Here is a 22,080-nt window from a genome sequence, read left to right on the forward strand (position 1 = left end):
GCAGTGTGTGGATGGCAGGAGCGGCTTGTGGGCCGTGGAGCTGAGCGAAGGAGTTCGTGGGGCGGCTGGCGGAGCAGAGCGCAGCTGAGTGAAGGAGTTTGTGGGGCGGCTGGCGGAGCGGAGTGCAGCTGAGCGAAGGAGTTTGTGGGGCGGCTGGCGGAGCGGAGTGCCGCTATGGAGCTATGGGGCGGTCAGCTTCAGATCACGTAAGGTGCCTCTTACCCCCGTCCCATTTCCACCCAGGTTGGGAGGTAAAGCTCCGCAGATAAACTTTCGAACTCTGGGGCTGCCCTGACCAGGGTCAGAGACTTTTGGGGCATTGGACTTTTGGGACTTTGGGTGATTTGGGGTTGCTGGACTCAAGAACCAAAGGGAAAAGGGCATGCCCCAATTTGCCTGGGGTGGGTTTTTTTTTGCTCATGGGTTGTGTTATGAATCCTGTTGGTGGTGTTTCCCCAACATAATGCCACATTGTTTCTCTCTGTTATTAAAAGGCTTTTACTACACTCAGACCATGTGCTTGCGAGAGGGGAAGTATTGCCTCTTGGAGGCGCCCAGCGGGGGTGGTATATATTTGTCCCAGGTCACTGGGTGGGGGCTCGAGCCAGTTTGCATTGTGTTATTGGAATGGAACCCCTAGATATTGAACCCGGCCCTTGTTGCTGCCAACTCTGATGGGCAGAAGGGTTACATTTAGAAGGTATCTTAGGTTTTGCATTCTCCAGTGCAGACACCTAGCAGGAGTTCGTCCAAAGGTCACAGCATTTACATAGCTTACAGTTTAGAGAATTTAACGTAAATATAAAGGACTTCAGATATAATATACTTATTCACTGACTATTTTCTTATTCTGGTTACATAACACCCCCTATACTTATAGGTGCTATAATAACCAGTTCCTATATTTTAATCAATACCTTTTAACCTTTTACATAGAAGACCTGATTTCCCAATACATTCTATCCAGACAAACTGGTAGTTGATAAGAAAGCAGTTTACATTCCTGGTTAGCAGTTTTATGCCTCCACCGCTCCTTCATTCCTTTCTCCCCGTGCCTCTGCCCGTACTCCTCCCCCCTCTCCTTCCTGCACCTTCAGGGCCCTTCCCGGGCACATCAGCTGCTCTTTCCAGCACTCTTGCCTGTGCTACTGCTGTTCTTCCCATCCTCCACCTTGCACCTCTGCCTCTCCTTCTCCAAGGGCCTCTGCCAGGGACGGTGGGTTTGTATCATTTTTGGTGGTGCCCAGAATGGGTCCAAGTCCTCCCCCCCTTCACCTGCCTAAGGTTCTGGGAGGGAGTTTGGGTGCAGAAGGGGGTTCGGTCTCTGGGAGGGAGTTTGGGTGCAGGAGGGGTGTGAGCTCTGGAAGGGAGTTTGGGTTTGGGCTCTGGGCTAGGGCAGGGGCTTGAGGTGCAGAAGGGGGTGCAGGGTGCAGTCTCTGGGAGGGAGTTTGGGTGCAGGAGGGGTGTGAGCTCTGGAAGGGAGTTTGGGTGTGGGCTCTGGGCTGGGGCAGGGGCTTGGGGTGCAGGAGAGGATGAGGGGTGTGGCGCTTACCTCGGGTGGCTCCCGAAAGCGGCCTGCACACCCCTCTGGCAACGGCTTCTAGGTTGGGGGAGGCGTGGAGCTGGGGGTCTCCACATGCTGCTGCCCACAGTTTCTGGCCAATGGGAGCTGTGGAGTCAGCGCTTAGGGCGGGGTCAGTGTGCAGAGACCCCTGGTCCCATAGGGCCGTTCCAGCTGCTTCTGGGAGTGGCGCGGAGTGAGGCCGGGTAGGAAGCTGCCTTAGCCCCACTGCTCTGCCAATGGCAGCAACCGGGGGGCCCCTGGGTCCTTTTAAATTGCCATGGGGTGGCAGGCGGTGCTGGGAGATTGCTTTGGGGGAGGTGCGTGAGGGTGGCAGGAGGGCCCAGGGGAGAGACCTGGCCCCGAACATTGATGGAGCTGGGCCCGCAGACCCTGAATATTCCTGGAGCATGGGCACCATCGGCTTGTATAACTCACCACCCCTGTCCACCACTCCTTCCCAGGCTTGCTCCTGTGCCTTCGTTCCTTTCTGTGTTCCTGCCTGCCCCTTCAGTGCTCCCCCTGCCTGCAGTGTGTGTGTGCTTGGTTAGGGCTGAAGTACTATGGGTGTGCTCACCTATTAACTTGATGGTGTCTGACTGAGGTTGGTTGTGTTGTTTCCATTGTGAACCTCAGAGTCCCTCCTCTTGGGTATTTAAAGAACAGCCCTAAAAACATGCCAGGTTTGTAACTCACCCCAGAGAGTCTGTCTAGAGTGAACGTTCTGTGCAGAGTTTGAAACGCAGCAGGAGAAATGTCTGGGGGAAAACAAACTATTTCGCTTGATCAACACATTTCCCTCTGAAGTTACATTGCTGCAATGGGTCCCAGGCTGGGAGGTGGGGCCCGATGAGCTTCCTCTGTTCAATAACCTGAACTAGGCAGGAGGGGGTAGGCATGCAAGGTAGCCTGTTTCCTCTGGTTTTTTCCTACCCCCCCCCCCCCAGATGTTCTGGTTTAACTTGGATTTAAACTTGGAGAGTGGTCAGTTTAGATGAGCTATTACCAGTAGGAGAGTGAGTTTGTGTGTGTATGGGGGTGGGGGGGATGTGAGAAAATCTGGATTTATGCAGGAAATAGCCCGACTTGATTATGTAAAGAGTTGTCACTTTGGATGGGCTAGCACCAGCAGGAGAGTGAATTTGTGTGGGGGGGTGGAGGGTGAGAAAACCTGGATTTGTGCTGGAAATGGCCCACCTGATGATCACTTTAGATAAGCTATTACCAGCAGGACAGTGGGGTGGGAGGAGGTATTGTTTCATATTCTCTGTGTATATATAAAGTCTGCTGCAGTTTCCACGGTATGCATCTGATGAAGTGAACTGTAGCTCACGAAAGCTCATGCTCAAATAAATTGGTTAGTCTCTAAGGTGGCACAAGTACTCCTTTTCCTTTTTCTGCTAGTCCATCTCCATTATGCTGATGCATTGTATTGAGGCATCACTATCAGGAACCTTACCCCAGCTGCAGATGGTCTCCTCTTACAGTGGTCAGCAGCAAGCAAGGGCTTAGTGAAAAGAGATGTACAAATACAATAGCCAGAGGGTGCAGGGTGGCAATTTGGCTGGGTTGGCAATTTGCTGTAATTACAATAAGTATTATTAATAATAATATCCAGCTCATATATAGCTCTTCTCAGCCATAGATCTCAAAGCACTTTATGGAGGAGGTTGGTATCATTATCCCCAAGTCACTGGTGGGGAAACTGAGCCACAGAGAGGGGAAGAGACTTGCCCAAGATCACCCAGCAGGTAAGTGACAGAGCCACAAATGGGATCCAGGTCTTCTGAGTCCCAGTCCAGTGCCCTATCAGCTTGGCTGCACTGCCTCCAAGAGGGATACTCAAAGGTAGGTGAGAGGGGCAGTATCAGAGCTGTGGGGATCCCAGACCTGGGGTACAAATGGTCAGGAATACGGTGCAGTAATAGAGCTGTACAGGATTTGCTAGTATGTGCTGCATACTTTTGCTATGGGAAAGGTCTATCCAATTGACTAGGGAGCTACAGATATTTAAAGAGTCTTCTGAAGACATGATGCTTAGTTCTGTTGGGTTTTTTTGAGCATTCTATCTGTTCTGTGGACCATCCGACAGAACTGAATAGAGAATCATCACCAGAGAATCATCGCGTAGGGCAGTTGAAGAAAGCTATAGAAATGTTGCTGTTATCTATAAAGCTCATGACAGTTATTAGCTCCCTGCTTTCACTATCTCAGGGGAAGTACATCAGGATTTGTAGTTTATCTCTCAGCCTTTAGTCCCCTAATAAGATCCCATCTCTCTTACTAGGTTCATGTCTCACACAGACATACAGAGGACGAGAACTTTGCCTGTGTCCTGTCCTCGGGCGCCATCTAGTAGCAACAAGCAGGAATACAGCTTGCTTACCCCACAGATGGCTGGGGTGTCCATTTCAGGAGCAGGCTCCCAGGCCATAGAGGGGGTTGTCTTTCACCTCATTCACCCAACGAAAATCATCCATGGAGGAGACTGGTCTGGATGGGGGGTGCTATGCTTTCACACTTGGCTGCCTCCACCCCATGAAGCCAGGGGCCCTGTTCACTCCTCTAGGGCAGAAGGGCAGCAGCTCCCCTGGGGACAGCAATGCTGCTAGGAGCCAGTGTGGCTGCTATGTGTCAGCCTGGCTGTAGGCAGTGCCCGTTCCCCAACCCACAGCCAGATGTGCGCCAGCTTGTCCTCCAGCCCCTCCCACTCAAACCTTGGGTGACACCAGGCCACTGGGCTGCTGCCGGAGCTCATTAACAATTGACATTAACACAGAGAAAGGAGCTGGAACAACAAGGACCCCACCTTGCTTTCTGCTGTGCTGCCCATTTGCTCTCCCTGGCCTAGTTACGTCACACGTTTGGCCACCTCAGCCCAGAATCCAACAGCTGGCAAGTGACAGATCTCGGGGAACACTATTCCCCAGGGGCTGCCCACTTACTGCTCCAACCCTAGTTTGCCCTTTGCAATCAATGCTTCGGCTGCACGGGTGGAGACTGCGGGAGCTATCTGCATTAGCTTTCATGAACACCCTATGTGCCTCAGTTTACCTGCTTGGCATTAGCCTGCCCCTCTGTCTGGGAAACAGTCAAAGGAGGCTCTTAGGGGTAAACAAGCAGGAAATGAAGCAATAGTTGGGATAAGCCACCTGGGGTAAACAGCTTCAAGGGAGTTAAGATGACACTGGTTGGGGTTATTATGTGGGAGGATGCTGTTCTCCAGGCACCAGGCAGAGGGGGTGCTAGGGCTGAAAGCCTAGAGGTGTAAAAGACCAGGAACAGCTATAAAGCCCGTCCCCTGGTTTGGGGAGGTGGGTCATCATCAGCTGCCTGCATGGGGGACACTACCAGTGACACACTGAGTAAGGGAGCACTCGCAGCAGGCAGGCTGTTCCAGCTGGAGATGAAGGTAAGTAGGTGAGAGGACCTTGCCAAAGGCTGCAAGGGAAGACGGTGTAAGTGAGAGGGAAGATGTGGCTAGGCCTGTATCATGTGATCCCTTGGCTCAGACTGGCATGGCCCTTTGGGTGAATGATTAATATGTAAGTCTGAAGCCCTTGTTTTGAGTCACTTTATTCAGCTGATGCCTCAGGCTTCTGGAGGCAAAGGGTTTACAGGGGCCCAGCCCAGCTGGGCCAGCTACATTAATACGATTGGGAGGCAGGGGGCTGCAGCCCAGAAACCCAGTCGAGGGAGCAGACCAAGACCATGGGGATTCCACCCAGAGAGGGGCGAAGGTAGCGAAATCTGTCTCCAGCAGGGTGTACGCACGAAGGACTGAAAGACAGAGGTTTCATGTAGCTCACCCTGTACGTGGGCCAGCACTTCTTACCAGCTGCCCTTCTTTGAGGAGATACCCACTTCACGATGAGTGACACAGCAGGAAGATCTCAAGCACTGCCCGAGCGTATGGAGCCCTGGATAATCCGCAGCCTCTGACTGATATGTTACAGCAGGGTGTCCCTTTGGGCCTCCTCACTTCTCCAGGGCACCAGGCTTTTGCAATGCAAATGATTCCAGCCAGATCATGTTGTGGGGATTGGGAAGGGAGAGGTTGATATTTGGGGCCTTAAATAAAAACACCCCTAGTCTATCCAGCCAGCCTAATTGGAATGATAGAGGCCATCTCTAGGGCTCCAGCTCTGGGGCTGGGGGAAGCATTTATACCATCCCTCTGCTCCTCAGCACAGCAGGGTGAAAGGAGCAATGAAATGGTGAGACGCAGAGGAAGCTCCCATCCCCGTCCCCACCCCTAGCTCCATTCCGGTGCCCCACACACGGGATGAGCCGGAATGTTTCTTCAAAGCAAACTCAAACTTCTGTGCCCAGCCCACTTTATATCACAGGCCCCTGCTTGCTGCCCATCCCAACCCCTCCACAGTTTATGCTGGAGGGCTGGCATGGTTCAGACCAATCCATGGCGCCTGTTTGAAGATAAGTGACCTGGTAGAAGGTGTCCATCTGGGTGCCAGCTCCCCATGGTATGGCTCTATAGCATGGGGGAGTCCTTCGTGTCCTTTGGAGCCTCAGGGTGATTGGGAGCGCTGGTAGGAAGGCTGCTGCCCGTGGAGTTGTGGCTAGCGGCAGATACAAGATTCATTAGGTCAAAGGGCAAAGGGAGGACAATGGTGGAAGGTTTCTCAGCAGACAGGCATTGCAGCGTATGCAGGTAACGGAGCTGGACAGCAGCTGGGGAGCTGGCCAAGATCTCGGCTGCCATCTTCAGGGATTCGGAGGCAGCCTTCTCCCCCTCGGCAGCAATCACCTGCAGCACAAGGGAATGAATGACTGTTTCTGCACCATTCCACTGGGTTGGCCCCACCGGGGCTGGCAGGAGCTGACATCGTTTCTTACAGTGAGTCTGAGTGAAGATGCTAGGCTGGAGTCGCTGCAAGCTCCTCCCATGGCCAGTGCTCCTACCTTAGTCTCTGCAGTGCCTCCTGCTGAACAAAGGAGGGAGTGGAATAGCCTATGCAGCCAGAGCTCCTCCATCACCTCTCTGCTGTGCCCTCTGCTGGGAGAGGTTGGGACTGCAGCAGGGTAACATACCTGCTGCAGTTGCAGCACCTACCAACTCCTGTTATTCCTTAAAGTGGGGTTCCCCAGCCTGTGGGTCAAGTACCCGTAGGGCTGGTCAGAGGGGCCTTCCTGGGGATCTTGACTGGGTGGAGCCCTCCTGTGGAGGAGAGCTATAGAATAAGCAAAGGAGGGAGCAGTCAGTTCAGGGTTTGGGAGACAGGCACTGTGCTCCGGCATTTAACCTGCCCTCTCCTGTTAGGATTCCCATCGCTCAGTGCAGGGACAGAGGCAGCCCCGGACTCAGCCCGCAGTGAGCGCCAGTGGGAAGAGTTTGATAAAGGGACTGCTCCATGCCGCAGAAATGGCTGAACTCCACAGGGGGACGTAGGCATTGCAACACAGAGCATGGAGGGGCACTGGGCAGTGCTGCTGGGGAGAGGGCCCCCTTGGGGTAGGGAGAAGCACCCCTCCCATTGCAGGTGTGGAGGGGCAGTGCTGTGTGCGGGAAGGCGTATGGGGTGAGGAGTCAGTAGAGGCCCTGGGGGGAATCTCCCCGCCTGGTTGTGTATGTGGTCTCTGTCCAAATGGCCGGAAAAGGCTGGGAATTGATCCGCAGGGGAATATAGGGGCATTCGCTGGTGTCCTACCCGCACTTTGGCCTGTCTCTGGGCCTCTGCTTCCATTGCCAAGGACTGCTGCAGTTCAGCCGGCAGCCGCACATGATTGCTGCAGGAAGAAGAGACCGGAGTTACATGGACCCTGGAATTCCGTGCCCATGGGTAGCGCCAGGCTGCGAGCCTGTCTGACACTGTGCCCCAGTGTCTCCTGTCCCAGGCTGAGGCAGCTTACAAAAGTCCCTGGAGTTCAGATTTTCAGCTTTCCAATCTCATCTCCCACCCAGCTGGGCCCAACCCACCTAGCACTGGAATCAATGGGGTTCTTCCCAAGGACACGCCGATTCTTGAACTAGGGTCTGTTATTGGCTGAGCTGTGCTTTCTTCCTCTGGAACCGGGCCGGGAAATCTGAATTGCAATAACAGGGCCAGATCCCCAGCTGGTGTAAATGGATATAGCTCTGACAACATCTGTGGCACTATGCTGAGTTTCCCCACTGAGGAGCTGGCCCCAGCTGGAAAACACAAGAGCGTTTTATGCCATTTAAAGTTCTGCAGCCCAGTGTGTGGAGGTGCTGAGTATGTGGGTGTGATGTTGCACTCCATATGCTTTATGAAAATATGCTTGGAATATGAATATAATATAACTGGAATATGCTTTATGCAAAAGGTCTCTTGTAAGGTATATTACAAAGCTTATAATCTACTGAGTATGGTTATCCTATTTGTATGAATGTATCATTTGTGTATCTGAAGCTAGAAATATGAAGTATTACTCTAAAGTCCTATTGTAACTATGCAAAGTGTGGGCCATTAATAATGGCTTGGAATATTGACTTCTCCCATTAATCAGGACAATTGGTTGTAAATGGCTCTGTTTACTTGCAAGCCTTCCTGTGTTCCTGTAAATCAGGACAGGAAGAATGGCGGCTGGGGTCTCAAAGGACATGTGACCATGTCACTTGGTACTGGAATCCATCTTAAGCCTGGTTTTCCATTTAGAAGGAGGGGTGGGGACCCAGAGAGACAAAAGATTCCTGCCTTGTGCCAAAGCTATAAAAACGGGGTGGAACAGAACAAAGGGGGCTGCCTGTCATAAGAAATCCCCTAGTTATCACCTGAGCTGCAACTAAAAAGAACTGTACCAGAGGAAAGGATGGGGCCAGGCTAGGAAGGAGTCTAGTCTGTGAAATAAATTTAGTGGAATATCTCTGACTGTGAGATTTTACCAGTATTCAGTTTCTTAATGTACTAGGCTTAGACTTGCATGTTTTGTTTTATTTTGCTTGGTAACTTACTTTGTTCTGTCTGTTATTACTTGAAACCACTTAAATCCTACTTTTTATACTTAATAAAATCACTTTTGTTTATTAATTAACCCAGAGTATGTATTAATACCGGGGGGGGGAACAGTTGTGCCTGTCTCTCTATCTGTGTTATAGAGGGCAGACAATTTATGAGTTTACCCTGTATAAGCTTTATACAGAGTAAAATGGATTTAGTTGGGGTTTGGATCCCATTGGGAGCTGGGTGCCTGGGTACTGGAGATAGGAAACCTGCTGAGCAGTTTTGGTTAAAGTCTGCAGCTTTGGGGGCATGGTTCAGACCTGGGTCTGTGTTGCAGCAGACTGGCGTGTCTGGCTCAACAAGGCAGGGTTCTGGAGTCCCAAGCTAGCAGGGAAAACGGGCTCGGAGGTCATTTCAGCATATCAGCTGACAGTCCCAAGGAGGTCTCTGTGACCAAACCCGTCACAATGGGCAAAGGAGAAGGGCTGGCTGGGGGCTCGGGGTGCTGAAGAGGTGACACCTGGATAGAGCTTCAGGGGCAAAGGTGGCAAAGGACCAGACATTAGCAAGTAGTGTTTGCAAAGGGGATGGGGAGGTTTCTTTACCCTGCTGGGTCTCCATTTCATACGTTTCCTACCTACATTTCTGTTCTCTCCACCTTGATTCCCCAGCGACATGTGACTGCATCCAAGGCGACCTGTAGAAATGGGGATATACTGACCGTGGGCAGTTTGTGTGGCACTGTGCCGTGGCACTTACAAACAAATCAGACAGTCGGCACAGGCTCATATGGTTCACTGCCTGAGAGCTCGTGTTGGAGGGATGTGTCTGCTATGGATACTTGTGCATGCTACAGAAAAACACTTCTGGTTAAAAGGCTTAAGTGTCTCTAAAGGTTGGACACCAAGAGAAATCCCTGTAGAGGGCAGGGCAAGGAGGTAGGCTGCCATGTACATCTTCATTGCTCTTGGCTTCTGGGTCTCACACTGTGCTCAGGAAGATTTGCTCCCGGAGAAGTCAGCTGACTCAGAAGCACCATTGCTGCCTCAAAAAATCCAGTTCTGGTGTAACTCCACTGAAATCAGCAGAGTGGGTCCCACTTACCCCAGGCCTGAATTTGGCCCTGGATGTGTCATTTGAATCAGGATGGCTGATCATTTCCCAGTGTGGATTGCTTCCCCCAGGCCCCGTTCAGCAGCTGGATTGGTGTCACCTTTGCTGCAGCTGGAGGAGAAACCTGGTGCGGCCCATCAGGCCTGCGTTTCTGTGGCTGCTTTGTCTGTGGCTGCGGCCCATCAGGCCTGCGTTTCTGTGGCTGTTTTGCCTGTGGCTGCGGCCCATCAGGCCTGCGTTTCGCCAAAGTACTTTGCCCTTGGACAGCCTCTCTAACCCAAGGGACTCAAAGTATAATCATCACACTGTTGCCTTCCATTGGGCGCAGCAAGTCTCCAGAGGCTATGACTGATCCCTGCAACTGATCACTGTGGGCTTCTTATAGGCCTTTCCCTGAGGCCCTTTATACACCATGTGTTGAAAGATCCATCTACTGCATTGCCCCAGCGCTCTGGCCCCACAGCTGCCCACCTCCCTGTGGAGATACCTTCATTTCCTGGCCAATGCTCTTCCTCTCCAGGAGGATTTCACTGAAGGATCGATGGGCCAGCAAGCGCTTCATGGTTGTCTGTACCAGCAGCTGGACAGCGCTGGAGAGGTTGGCCACGCTGGTTAGGAGGAGAGAGGCATTTTCCATCCGGTAGTAGCAGACTGCATCTATTTCCACTGTAACCATGTCTTTAGTCACCACCTAGACAGATTTCAGAGGAACAGCCGTGTTAGTCTGTATTCGCAAAAAGAAAAGGAGTACTTGTGGCACCTTAGAGACTAACCAATTTATTTGAGCATGAGCTTTCGTGAGCTACAGCTCACTTCATCAGATGTGAGCTGTAGCTCACGAAAGCTCATGCTCAAATAAATTGGTTAGTCTCTAAGGTGCCACAAGTACTCCTTTTCTTTTTGCACCTAGACAGAGAATGTTGGGGGTGATGGAGCTGGTTCTGATAACTCTGGGGTGGGATGGAGGAGCTGGCAACACTGCAGAAGAGGAAGAATGGCCTTGTGGGTAAGGCACTGGGCTGGGACTCAGGAGATCATAGGGATTCTGGTCCTAGCTCTGACCCTGGGCAAGTCACTTTGCCTCTCTTTTCTATCCTGCTCTTGGCCTGTCTTGTCTATTTTGCATGTAAGTGGTTTGAGCAGACTGTCTCTTATTATGTGTGTGCAGCACCGAGAACAATGTGATTATCACTGTTCACGGCAGCATCCACCGCATGCTAGGAGTCATGCAGGATGGTCCCTGCTCCAAGCTGCCCCCACGGAAAAAATCTCAGGTGGGGGCTCTAGATGCTGCTATTAGCTAGTAATGCAGCCAGGTATAAGGAATGCAGGGAGAGGGAGCCAAGGAAAGAAATGAAAACAAAGGATTTGGGCATAGGGAGGGCTGCTCCCCACTGGCCTGTGCCTGCCTAGACCCTGGAAATGACGGACTCTAATCCCAGCAGGCTGTCCTTCCAAGGCTGGTACATATGTGGGGGTCCTTCAGATGAGATCTTAAGAACCATGCCCCAGCCTCCTCTGCGCGGGACCCCCTGGCACTTTTTGTAAGAATCTGGCCCAGTGTCTTTGGCCAAAAACTCTTCCTCCCCTCTCCTTGTCGTGCTGTGCTGTACTGGCCAGTGGTGCATTGGGTTATGTTTGGTGTGCTGTGTTGTGCAGCAGTGTGTTGTGTTGTGCTGGGCCTTGCCCATTTTATGTGTTCAAAAATTGTTAACTTGGATTAAAAATGGAGAGATTTTAATGTACCTGTATGATTTGTGCCTTCTAGTTTCTGCACTTTTACGGTGCATTTTGGTCACATTTACGAGCCTTTCTGCACAGCCATGAAGCTTAGATACTTAGCGTTGATTAAGCGGGGAAAAAAAGTGAGATTCTTGCCCATTCACCTGACTCCAGGACCTGGGGCTTATAAAAAATACCAAATAGCATAAGATTGGCAATATGATCATGAGCATGGAGCAGCGTGCTGTCTGCCAGTCGGCTAGTGTCCTTTGCCCAGAGCTGGCTGCATCTCAGCTGTGCTGGCTGTGTACAGCTTCTAAAGCACTTTGGGGTCCCTCAGAAGCCAGAGTGCTATCTAAGTGTGAGATACTTTTATTGCTCCAGGGCAGAATGACCGACACTAGCCACTGGCTGCAGTTAACTTCAGGCTTAAGCCTGCCTCTTGGGTGGGTGTAATATTTTATGCCACCTTCCCACTAGGGAGCAAATAGATCTAACCAACCATAGGAAAAGCTAATGCTAGAGATGCAAGGGAATAAATGGGAGGGAGTTGGCTTACCTCATGGAAGGGGATCTCTAGGGTTTTGAGGCGACGGTCTACCTTGTGGTATGTATCCAGACAGGGAAGGAAGAAGAAAAGGCCTAGGGGAGGAAGAGACAGAGTAGCAGCATGTGACTGGATGCCATGGAAGAAAGTCCCACTCCCTGACCCAACAGCAGCAAACTTGGGGCTACGTAGGACAAGACAAAGACCAAGAGAAGGGCCCAGAGCTGCAGCGTCTCCCACACTAAACACCTGCCCAGATGTCCTGCTGCAGGAATGAGTGGAGGGGGGGACGGAAATAAACTCTTCCCAAAAGATGTGGCAGAGACATCAGTCCCTGAGGGGTTCCCCTGGCCACTCAGTGCAAAGGTTTTAGAGTCACTCGCTGTCCCCCACTCAGCATGCTGGGTTCTCACTTCACAGCTGAGCCCACGTCTTAGCACCAAGATGGGTCTGAGCTGTAACACTTGGAGCAGGATCCAGACCAGAACAAGCTGTGGACGGTTTGGACGGGGGTTCTGGCTCAGGCCCAGGGCCGGCTCTAGGCACCGGCAAAGCAAGCACATGCTTGGGGTAGCACATTTCCAGGGGCGGCACTCCAGCCAGACTTTCTTTTCGGGGCAGTTGCGCTCTCGGAGCTGCACCACTTAGACGGGGCGAGGGCGCCGCGCCCCCGGCCGCAGCAGGAAGGGGAAGCCCCAGCCCCGGGATGCTGAGCTGCCAGGCCCAGCCGCTACCTGGGGAGGAGAGGGCGAGTCCTGCCGGGGCTGCACCGCCTCCTCTGCGCACTGGCTGCTGCGCTGCCTTGTGCCACCCCTTATATGGGGGCTTCTCTGCGCGGCTGGGCAGGGGAGGGGGGAAAGCCCCTGCAGGCGCTGGGAGAAGGTGACATCACTCCCTCCACTTCCAGCACCGCCTGCGAGCCCCAGCCCCACCTGAGCTTGGGGTGGCAAATTTTTTGCTTGGGGTGGCAAAAAACCGAGAGCCGGCCCTGCTCAGGCCCTTGGCTGCCTAGAGTCCTCACAGTGGGGGCTTTGAGGAGAGGGGTGCCAGGCCCATGGGGTCTTAATGCAAGGGCCCCCCAGGCAGCTAATATGTGCGGAGTGCGGATGGAGCAAGCTGAGCATGGCACATAGACGCGAAGGGCCCTGTGAGAGGAGAGGGGTAGGGAGACAACCACAACCTGCAGTTGGGGGTGGGAAAGCGGCTGCATTTCCACTTCCTCATAGTTGGGAGGGAGAAGAGAACCAGGGGGCATGAAGCCTGACCCCACCACTTCAGCAGTGGTTGGAGGCCTGCAGGTGTTGGGAGCCGCACAGGAGCTGCCATTGCCAGAAGAGGAAACAGGGGTCCCAAGAATTGCCTACTCGTTTCTTGGCTCGGCTGCATGGAGTGGGAGAGGGCCAAGGGAGCCGCAGGCACTGAGCACAGGATTTCCAGACGCCCCTCACCCAACTCATCTCCTGTGGCTGCAGCAGCCCAAGGGGCAGCCAGCCCTGTGAGGAGCCAGTCACCTGCCAAGCAGAGGATAATGCCCGCATTGTCAGCCATTAGCAGACCTGGTAAGGGAGGGAGACAGCCAGAGCCCGCAGGGGTGGGGTGTTAGGAGGACAAGGCCATCGGACGGAGGGGAGAGGAGAAGGGTGCAGGATTGCAGACTCAGGATTAGCAGAGGCTGGCCTGGATCAGGATGTACATTTGTGGTGGGTGGAGTGAGAGGGGCAAGGCACGGGGAGTGGGACACTGGGCGTGGGATCCCCTGGGAACAGTGGGGATGGGGTGGCTGGCCTGACACTTCTGGGAGCCCCGTTGGAGCCTTGCATGAGTGTGGCAAGAGAAAGGGGTGAAGGAGCGAACAAATTGCTTACCGGGCCCTCGGGGCCTTCCGGGAAGGAGGCGCCCAAGTCGGAACACGATGGCTCTCTCGTACTCCCGCACGATCTACAGTGGGAGACAGAGAGGCTGGAATTGGAGGAGGTGGGGATCTGGGGGAAGGGCTGCGGCACTGGAAGAGAAGCTGGTGAAATCGTTGTTTTGGGAAAACCACCGAAAGACAAACTGTGCAGAGCCAGCCAGCCAGAGCTGTCAGCTAGTGTAGCTCCATTCATGCCAGGGCTGCTGTTTCCATTTATGCGAGCTGAGAATCTGGCCCAGAGACTGTATGGCAATTGCAACTGTGGCCGGCTCCTGGCCAGTGGAACTGAGAGCAGGGAGCCTGTCTCTCCAGTGCTCTCAATGATCTCCCTCCTGGGCCTAGGCAGCGTAGAGGAGGAAGCCATTTGAATCAAATGCAGAGGGGGCAAGAGCCAGATCTGGGGTGGGGCGAGTACATTGGGATGAAGAATTCTGGGAGGGGTGCAGGGGTGGGGAATGACTGGGACTGTGTGTTGGGATCGGGGGAGATTGTGATTGGCTGTGCAAGGAGACCATGACAGGAAGCTGGGGATGGGACTGAGAGCCACTGAGGGGGAGACTGAGATCAGATGGGGAGCTGGGGGAGACTGGGAATGGGAAGCAGTGTAGTCAGGGAGGGGAGACAGATCTGAGAGGAGCCAGTGTGCAAGGAGACAACTGGGACTGGCTGAGCAGAGAGCCTGGGACAAGGAGTCAGACTGGGGGAGGGACACTCAGATTAGACAGGCTGGGGTGGGAAACTGGGACTGGGAGCCAGTGGGGATGGGGACTGTGGACGTAGGAGGCTGAGCGGGAGACACAGACGGATGGGTTGAGGAGCTGGGAGCAGGGAACTGGGACTGGCTGGGCAAAGGAGATGGGGACTGGGATGAAAAGTCTGAGGAGTGGGGACTGGGACTGGCTAGGTGAGGAGGATAGGACTGGGACAAGGAGCCCAGGGCAAGGACGGGACAGGACCAGATTGGAGGGGAATGGGCAGAAGAGTTTGCACACTAGAATACACTCCCCTCCAGCCTGGAATGGAACCCAAGGTCCTTGAGACCATAGGTGCTGGTGGTGTGGCAGCACCTGCTGGTTTGAGCCCCTGGCTTGAAGTAGTACTAACCACCAGATACATGGTAATAGCTTTCAGCACCCCCACTTTAAAAATTGTTCCAGCACCTATGCTTGAGTCTCACCATTCCTCTGCTGTCAGCAAATATCTGGGAAATGATCTGGATAACAACCAACTATTGCTATCAGTTAATCCTTTAGCTTAAGTAGCAGAGGGCTGAGTGGTGTATGTAAAGGTTCTGACTCTGCTGAGGACCTACATGGGTGCCAGTATGATGCCACATGATGGCATTTCTGTGTTTTCAGTTTGCTTTTTTAAAACTCTAGGAAATTACACCCAAAACCTATGTTAAAATACCACAATAAGGTTGCAAAGTCAAGCATACCATGCATAGCCTCACCTTCATGCAGAACCAGACAGAAATGGGGAAGGTCAATATGATGAAGAGAAGGGACAAGATGGTAAGAAGCCACTCACAGATACCTCGACCGGGAGATGTCATCCCTAAAGAAAAAGAAAGAACACATTAGTAGGTGCCTATTTCCATATTACTGACCGATTGACACCTGCTTGCGTGGTCAGAAATCCAGCTTCCACCAGGTGATCAAAACCTGCTTAGAGATAGACAGAGTGTAATCACTTGGGCTGGAATTTGACCAAGACACTGGAGTCAGTATTCAGGGCCTGGCTTAAAAGGGTAAAAACATGGTTATGTGTGAGCATTTTGGCGCAGAGGCTGCATTACTATATGTATTCTGACAGCACCATGGGGAACAAGTGCGGATCAGGCACTACTGCTGGTATCGTACTTTAAATATTCATTAGAAATACTCTGAAAGTCCCAGCAAAGAAGAGGCATTTCGCATGTCCCATTTCCCAGGTGCAGCCTGAGCCAGCATCTCTCCTGTCGGGGTGGTGTAGCTCCTCTGGTGGGCTGGGTACGAAGCTTTTATCGCTGTGTGTTTGGGACGATTCCATTGTCCGCGAGCAGACTCCCAGCTGGATGCATGAACCAGACAAAGCCAGTGCTCATTCCAGGAGGGCACCAGAACCAGGTGAAAGCTCTACTCCTCTCTGCTGTTCTAAGTGGAGGCTGCATTATTCATCTGGGACTGGTACAGGGGGATCTCAGGCTAGGCCTGTGTGTCCTTTTGAAATGGATTCCAGCTGCAACCTCGACCCTATTGAGTGTAGCACTGTGCATGGGTGTGTCTGCTACGCCTGGAAATCCACACCAATAAGAGGGACTAGAGGCTGCAGCCCAAACCCCAGGCTTGTGGTTTTGGCAGGCCAGGGTGTGCCACGTGCCACTTTTCCACTGGTGCCCTTAGGAACAAAGGCCCAGATCCTCAAAGGTTTTAATGGGAGTTAGGTGCCTAAATACCTCTGAGGATCTGGGCCCAGGTCTTTGTGCCATGGCATGAGGCCACAGTGTGAAATGGGCAGCTGCAAAGAACCCACGCTCTGTGTGTGTGTGTGGGGGGGGGGGGGGGGGGCGCTTTGCTGTAACATGGGAAGAAGGGTGAGGCCAGCAGCTTCCCCGTGGTTGGTCTAAGAGTCCTGAGCTCAAGGAGCCCATTGAAGATCTTTGGCAGGGGCAGCAGCTGGCTCTGGGTCTGCACCTTTACTGACCTGATGGTAGTGTCTGATTCACTCCTGGGCAGTGAATGACTAGAGGCCACCCAGTGCAAGGGGAAGTTGCAACAGCTCTTTCTTTTGTGCCAGCTTTATGGGCCTGGGGATCCACAGCACAAGCAGAAAAACGGATGGTGCCCCACTGCACTGTGCTTCAGCCCTGACCCACTGGAACCACTCATAGAGGCTATCATCTATCCCAGAGGTGGGCAAACTTTTTGGCCTGAGGGCCACATCGGGGTTGCAAAACTGTATGGAGGGCCGGGTAGGGAAGATTGTGCCTCCCCAAACAGCCTGGCCTCTGCCCCCTATCTGCCCCCTCCCACTTTCCACCCCCTGACTGCCCTCCCTCAGAACTCCCGACACATCCAAACCCCCTGCTCCTTGTCCCCTGACTGCCCCCATCCTGAGACCCCCTGCCCCTAACCGCCCCCCCGGGACCCCACCCCCTATCCAACCCCCCCTGCTCCCTGGCTGCCCTGACCCCTATCCACACCTCCACCCCCTGACAGGCTCCCTGGGATTCCCATGCCCTATCCAACTCCCCTGTTCCCTGTCCCCTGATTGCCCACCTCCCCGAGAACCTCCAACCCATCCAACTGCCCCCTGGTCCCTGTCCCCTGACTGTCCCCTAGGACTCCCCACCCCCCTACCATGCCGGAGCCAGCCACACTGCCCGGCAGGAGCAACGGGCCAGAGCGCTGGCGGTGCGGCGAGGTGAGGCTGCAGGGGAGGGGCCGGCGGCTAGCCTCCCCGTCCGGGAGTTCAAGGGCCGGCAGGACGGTCCCGCAGGCTGGATGTGGCCCACGGGCTGTAGTTTGCCCACCTCTGGTCCATCCCCATTAGTTAGCAGTATTGCTTGAGGCCTGGCCCCAGGGTGCTAGGGATACACACAGTAAGAGATAGTCCCTGCCCCAAACAATAGACAAAGGAAATGCTGTTATCCCCATTTTACAGAGGGAATGGAGGCACAGAGAGACTAAAGTGATTTGCCCATGGGGAATTTGTGGCACAACTGGAACTGAACCCAGCTCTCCCAATGCCCAGGTCAATCCCTTAGCTCAGAGACAATCCTGCTGCTTGGAAGCTATTAAGCAGGGGTCTCAAAGTCCCAGCCTGTGGGCCACCTGCGGCCCAAGAACCTCCCCACTGTGGCCCACAGAGGAGAGACCCAGGCTGACACGCTACCGGCATTGTTTTTTGCGGGTGCTGCCCCCCGCAGCTCCCATTGGCTGGGGGAGAGGGACAGAGATATCATCATTAGTTGCCGGGCAGAGTCAGCCATGGAGGCAGCATCACTTTTCCCCACAATGAATATAAACAAGCCGAAATACCGAACACAACTGTCTGATGCCCACCTTGCTGCAATCCTGAAGGTGTCAACTGCTCAGTCACTGGGGCCAAACATCAACAAACTGACAGAACTGAAGCACTGCCAGGTGTCTGACAAACACTAAAAACTCTCTGGCAGGGGAAGAATTGTATAAAGTTGGATGACAGTTTTATTATTTCTAAGAAATTCAAAATAAAAAATAAATATCAACGTTTTCTTTTCTGAACACCTTCTTCAGTGACATGATTGGCCCGCTGGGAGGATTTGAGGACTGGCACTGGCCCTACGGTAAACTGAGTTTGAGACCCCTGCTATTAAGTCTTTGGCCTTTTTATGTGGCTGGTGCCACTAGAGCTAAAGCCCCTGGTGAGTTCTGTGATGTGGGCACCTCTCCTGTGGGACCTTATGTTACCCAAGTATCATCAGACAGATATCAGAGGGAAACAACTCTTATTCCCCAGCAGCCCCAGGTGGATGGGCAGCAGTGACTTCCAAATGAAAGGCTACCTGGGCTCTTACTAATTCTCTGAGCCATGCAGTCCTTTAGGGTTGATGCTGTGACACAGAGCAACAAGTGATCCTTTCCCAGAAATTCTGGCTTTTAACTTTGTCTGAAGCTGTAGGACTGGATTAATTGCTATTTATGGAGGATGAGACCTGGCGTGCGTGCGCGTGTGTGTGTGAGAGAGAGAGAGGGTAAAGGCTTACAATGAAAGAATGGTGGTCTGAGCTCTGAGTCCAGATGTTTATTTACTAATGGACAGTACAGGAAGGAGAAAAATCAGAAAGCAGAGATCATTTTAAACAGACCCTAACCCTCACCTGTCCTGTGCGAGGATAGCTGTGCTCTCTCTGTAACCTACCAGCTCCTGCAACGCTCATGCATTTATAGCCCCTTCCATTCAGGCTTCACAATCAGGAATAAGTTAAGCCTCACACACTCCCTGTGACATTGATTATTTCCCTCAATTAACAGATAGGAAAGCTCACCCTCTCAGGCTCATGCACCCACTCTGTAGCCCACAACCCAATGCTTCTGCCTTCAGGCAGGTGCTCTGTCCACGAGGCTATATTAGCTCCCTTGGTTTTGCTTTTAAAATATTCCCCCTTTGAACCTTCCTTTCTGACCTCCCATCAGAAGGCTGGTAGGAAGGAGAGCAAGAACCCCCTTCTCCTACTGAGCTGATGCTGACTCCACCTTCTCCCCAAAGTGGGCATGCTCCAGCTTCCACTGGCTGCCCTTAAAAGCTGGCCTTTCAGGGCTACTGCCCCCTTTAGAGAACCCGTGGCTCTAGTAGGCAGATGGCTTCCTGCTGGGTGCAGGCAAAGCCCTGAAAGCAGAATGCTTACTCTTTCCAAAGGTGAGTTAACATCCCTGCTTCCACTGACTATGACAGTCCCTTCTGCCTTTAGGGGCTCTCTGCAGAAAGACCAGGTCTAGAGAGGAGCTTGAACCGAAGCCCCCCATGCCAACACACCAAGCTATAAGGGTTCACAGTCTGTATCTGAGTTTTGCAGCTGGACCTTCTCCCTACAACAAGCTGAACTAAACCTGTGGCTGGAAACGCTCCCAAATTGCGCGTCCTCAGAACCTCCAGCAATGTTCTGATTGTGGCTTAGTATCTTGGTTGTAGCGACGAGCAGCTCCCTGTAATCAAGACAGAACTCCTTAGAGGAAAGAGGCAGCTGTAGAGAATTAATCATCAGGGAGAGAGAAGTAAAGCTGGGGCAGCAGAGCAGCTGGACTGGGGAGGGTTTTTGCTGCTTCTTGGCATTCCCTCCCATCCCTGTGATGCCAGGGCTGAACAGATCAGTTCTATGGATAGAGCCTGTGCCTATTCGACATTGGTGAGGCCTCATCTGGAGTACTGTGTCCAGTTTTGGGCCCCACACTTCAAGAAGGATGTGGATAAATTGGAGAGAGTCCAGCGAAGGGCAACAAAAATGATTAGGGGTCTGGAACACATGAGTTATGAGGAGAGGCTGAGGGAGCTTGGATTGTTTAGCCTGCAGAAGAGAAGAATGAGGGGGGATTTGATAGCTGCTTTCAACTACCTGAAAGGGGGTTCCAAAGAGGATGGCTCTAGACTGTTCTCAATTGTAGCAGATGACAGAACGAGGAGCAATGGTCTCAAGTTGCAGTGGGGGAGGTTTAGATTGGATATTAGGAAAAACTTTTTCACTAAGAGGGTGGTGAAACACTGGAATGCGTTACCTAGGGAGGTGGTAGAATCTCCTTCCTTAGAGGTTTTTAAGGTCAGGCTTGACAAAGCCCTGGCTGGGATGATTTAACTGGGAATTGGTCCTGCTTTGAGCAGGGGGTTGGACTAGATGACCTTCTGGGGTCCCTTCCAACCCTGATATTCTATGATTCTATTGGTAGTTCAGTGCCAATATACAAAGGATGAGAGGCAAAGAGCTCTGTTTATCACCTCACAGTCCCCCTTCTTCCCCTCCCCACCCCGTGCCAAATCCCTGCCCCTGGAACTGGCCATCTTGATCTGTTTCCTGTGGCAATAGGTTGGTTCAGGTGTGTTCTGGTCAGAGCAAGGCTTAAGAGACACCTAGGATAACTCTAGCTAGAAACTTCTTCTATCTAAGGGTAGTAAATAATCCCCTGTGCTTCTCAGGGTTAAGGGGTAATAGAGCTAGTGAGGCTGTGGCCTAACGAAGCTAATGAGCAGTGCTCTGAGGCCTAAAGGGATGCAGGATGGATGCTGTTTGCTGCTAAATTCGTTGCTTTATTAGAAATGGAACAGGTCCTGATGTCTCTGAGCAGCCTGGCTAGCCCCAGGGCCTGGTGCTGAGCCCTTCTGAAAATCTGGCCCTGGGGGTTTGTGTGATCACTTGCTGCTTGTTCCTGCACCATGCACTTACTGCACCTGCTTTGCTCTCCCTTTGCATTGGTGTAAATGACGATACAGGGATCAGAGCAGAATCGGACCCCAGTGCCCCACAAGCCAGTAGCCTCTGTCCCTACTGCTCTCCTGCCCTTTCCAAATCCTACCTTCCTCTTGTCGCTCACTTTCCAGCAGTGCCATCACCTCTGTTTCCTCGTCGAAAGACACTACATCGTCCACGTCTACCACTGTGGAGCTCGGCATCCTGCTGTCTGTCTCCATGGGGCTCTTGCCCTCCTTGGCTTTCCCCCTCTTGAGCCCCTCTCTGTCCTTGCTGGCTGCTCTTCTGCTCTCCACCTTCTCTCTCCTGCCCTGTGAGTCTGCAGGCTCTCTGTTCCTCCTGTGGGACTCCTTGGAGGAGCTGCGAGACCGCTTTTCCATCCTCATTGGGGGCTGCGAGCGAAGGAGCATGCAGCTCTTAGGAAGCAGCTTGCTGTGGCAGCAGGATGACCAGTCTTGGGAATTTATCGGGGAGTGGAGGAGGTGGCAGGCGGGGGAGGCGCAGGAGGTTTTGATCATTCTCTGGGCTTGTTAGACTTGTTGGACAGTGAGCCAAGCAAGCTGTTTTCCCAGGCGCTGTCCTATCCCCCACCTACCTGGCGCTGGCAGAGGAGTTTCAGGAAGGCTCAGTCCCGCCAATCAGATGCCAAGACGACGGAATCCATGATGCGGGTTTATGTACTTTTGCATGACTTTGGCATAAAATGCATTGACACTCACACAAAGGGGTCTTTTTGTGCATCTGTAAAGTAAACACTACCCCCAATGCAGCCATCCAGCTTGTGAGGCTCCTGAACTTGCCTGGCATCGCTAGCACCAGGACTTGGGTGGAGAATTCCAAACCTTTGCTGTTGAAAGCAACTGCCCAAGTCAAATCCTGAATATTTCCCATGTTTAGAAATGATCTCCATTAGGGCTTGGGGTGGGGGGATTGCTTCTCACTGGCTCTGCTCCCTGGAAACTGGTGGTTGTGTTCCCGATGCAGCAGGGACACGCTGACATACAGCTGTTCTCATTGGAATGTAACCCCTACATTGCTTTTCAAATTCAAGTGAGGCAGTTTGGTGCCAATCCAGCAACGTGGTCCCTTGAGCCGAGCTTGGTTGAATTTAGTGTGGCTCCATTAGGGCTCAGGGCATGGGGCTCGTTGCAGGATTTAACAATAATAATACCCAGCTCTTTTCTAGAGATTTTCATCAGTAGGTCTCCAAATGCTTTACATAGGCGGTCAGAGTCATCGTCCACATTTTACAGCTGGGGACATTGAGATATGAGGCCTTTAAGACTCTTGTTCAAATGACAGAACTGTAACTTTGTACCTGAAATAGCTCCTTGGGGTCTCAAGATGTGCAGTGGCATGGGGGGTACAATAATCTGCATA

At 52.7% G+C, this 22,080-nt stretch overlaps 1 protein-coding gene across 1 annotated transcript; it reads right to left on the reverse strand.

Annotated features, from left to right (window-relative positions):
- Positions 1-5,119: 5,119 nt before the first annotated feature.
- Positions 5,120-21,191, reverse strand: NPHS2 (NPHS2 stomatin family member, podocin). Its single transcript, XM_075131500.1, has 8 exons — positions 20,807-21,191; positions 15,232-15,335; positions 13,732-13,804; positions 11,879-11,961; positions 10,085-10,288; positions 9,126-9,181; positions 7,231-7,309; positions 5,120-6,329 (listed from the first exon to the last, which is right to left on the reverse strand). Exons 1-8 carry the CDS (start codon positions 21,108-21,110, stop codon positions 6,054-6,056), a joined length of 1,179 nt encoding a protein of 392 aa, XP_074987601.1. The 5' UTR covers positions 21,111-21,191; the 3' UTR covers positions 5,120-6,053.
- Positions 21,192-22,080: the final 889 nt, after the last annotated feature.

The sequence above is a fragment of the Caretta caretta genome, chromosome 8, assembly GCF_965140235.1.
Source record: "Caretta caretta isolate rCarCar2 chromosome 8, rCarCar1.hap1, whole genome shotgun sequence".
Lineage (NCBI taxonomy): Eukaryota > Metazoa > Chordata > Testudines > Cheloniidae > Caretta > Caretta caretta.

Excerpts from the sequence above, each read along its gene's own strand:
- NPHS2 (XM_075131500.1), bottom strand. The coding sequence starts at position 21,110 with ATGCTCCTTCGCTCGCAGCCCCCAATGAGGATGGAAAAGCGGTCTCGC. Across the intron at positions 15,336-20,806 it reads AAGTGAGCGACAAGAGGAAG|GGATGACATCTCCCGGTCGA; the intron begins GTAGGATTTGGA and ends CTTTTTCTTTAG. Across the intron at positions 13,805-15,231 it reads CTGTCTGGTTCTGCATGAAG|ATCGTGCGGGAGTACGAGAG; the intron begins GTGAGGCTATGC and ends CTCCCACTGTAG.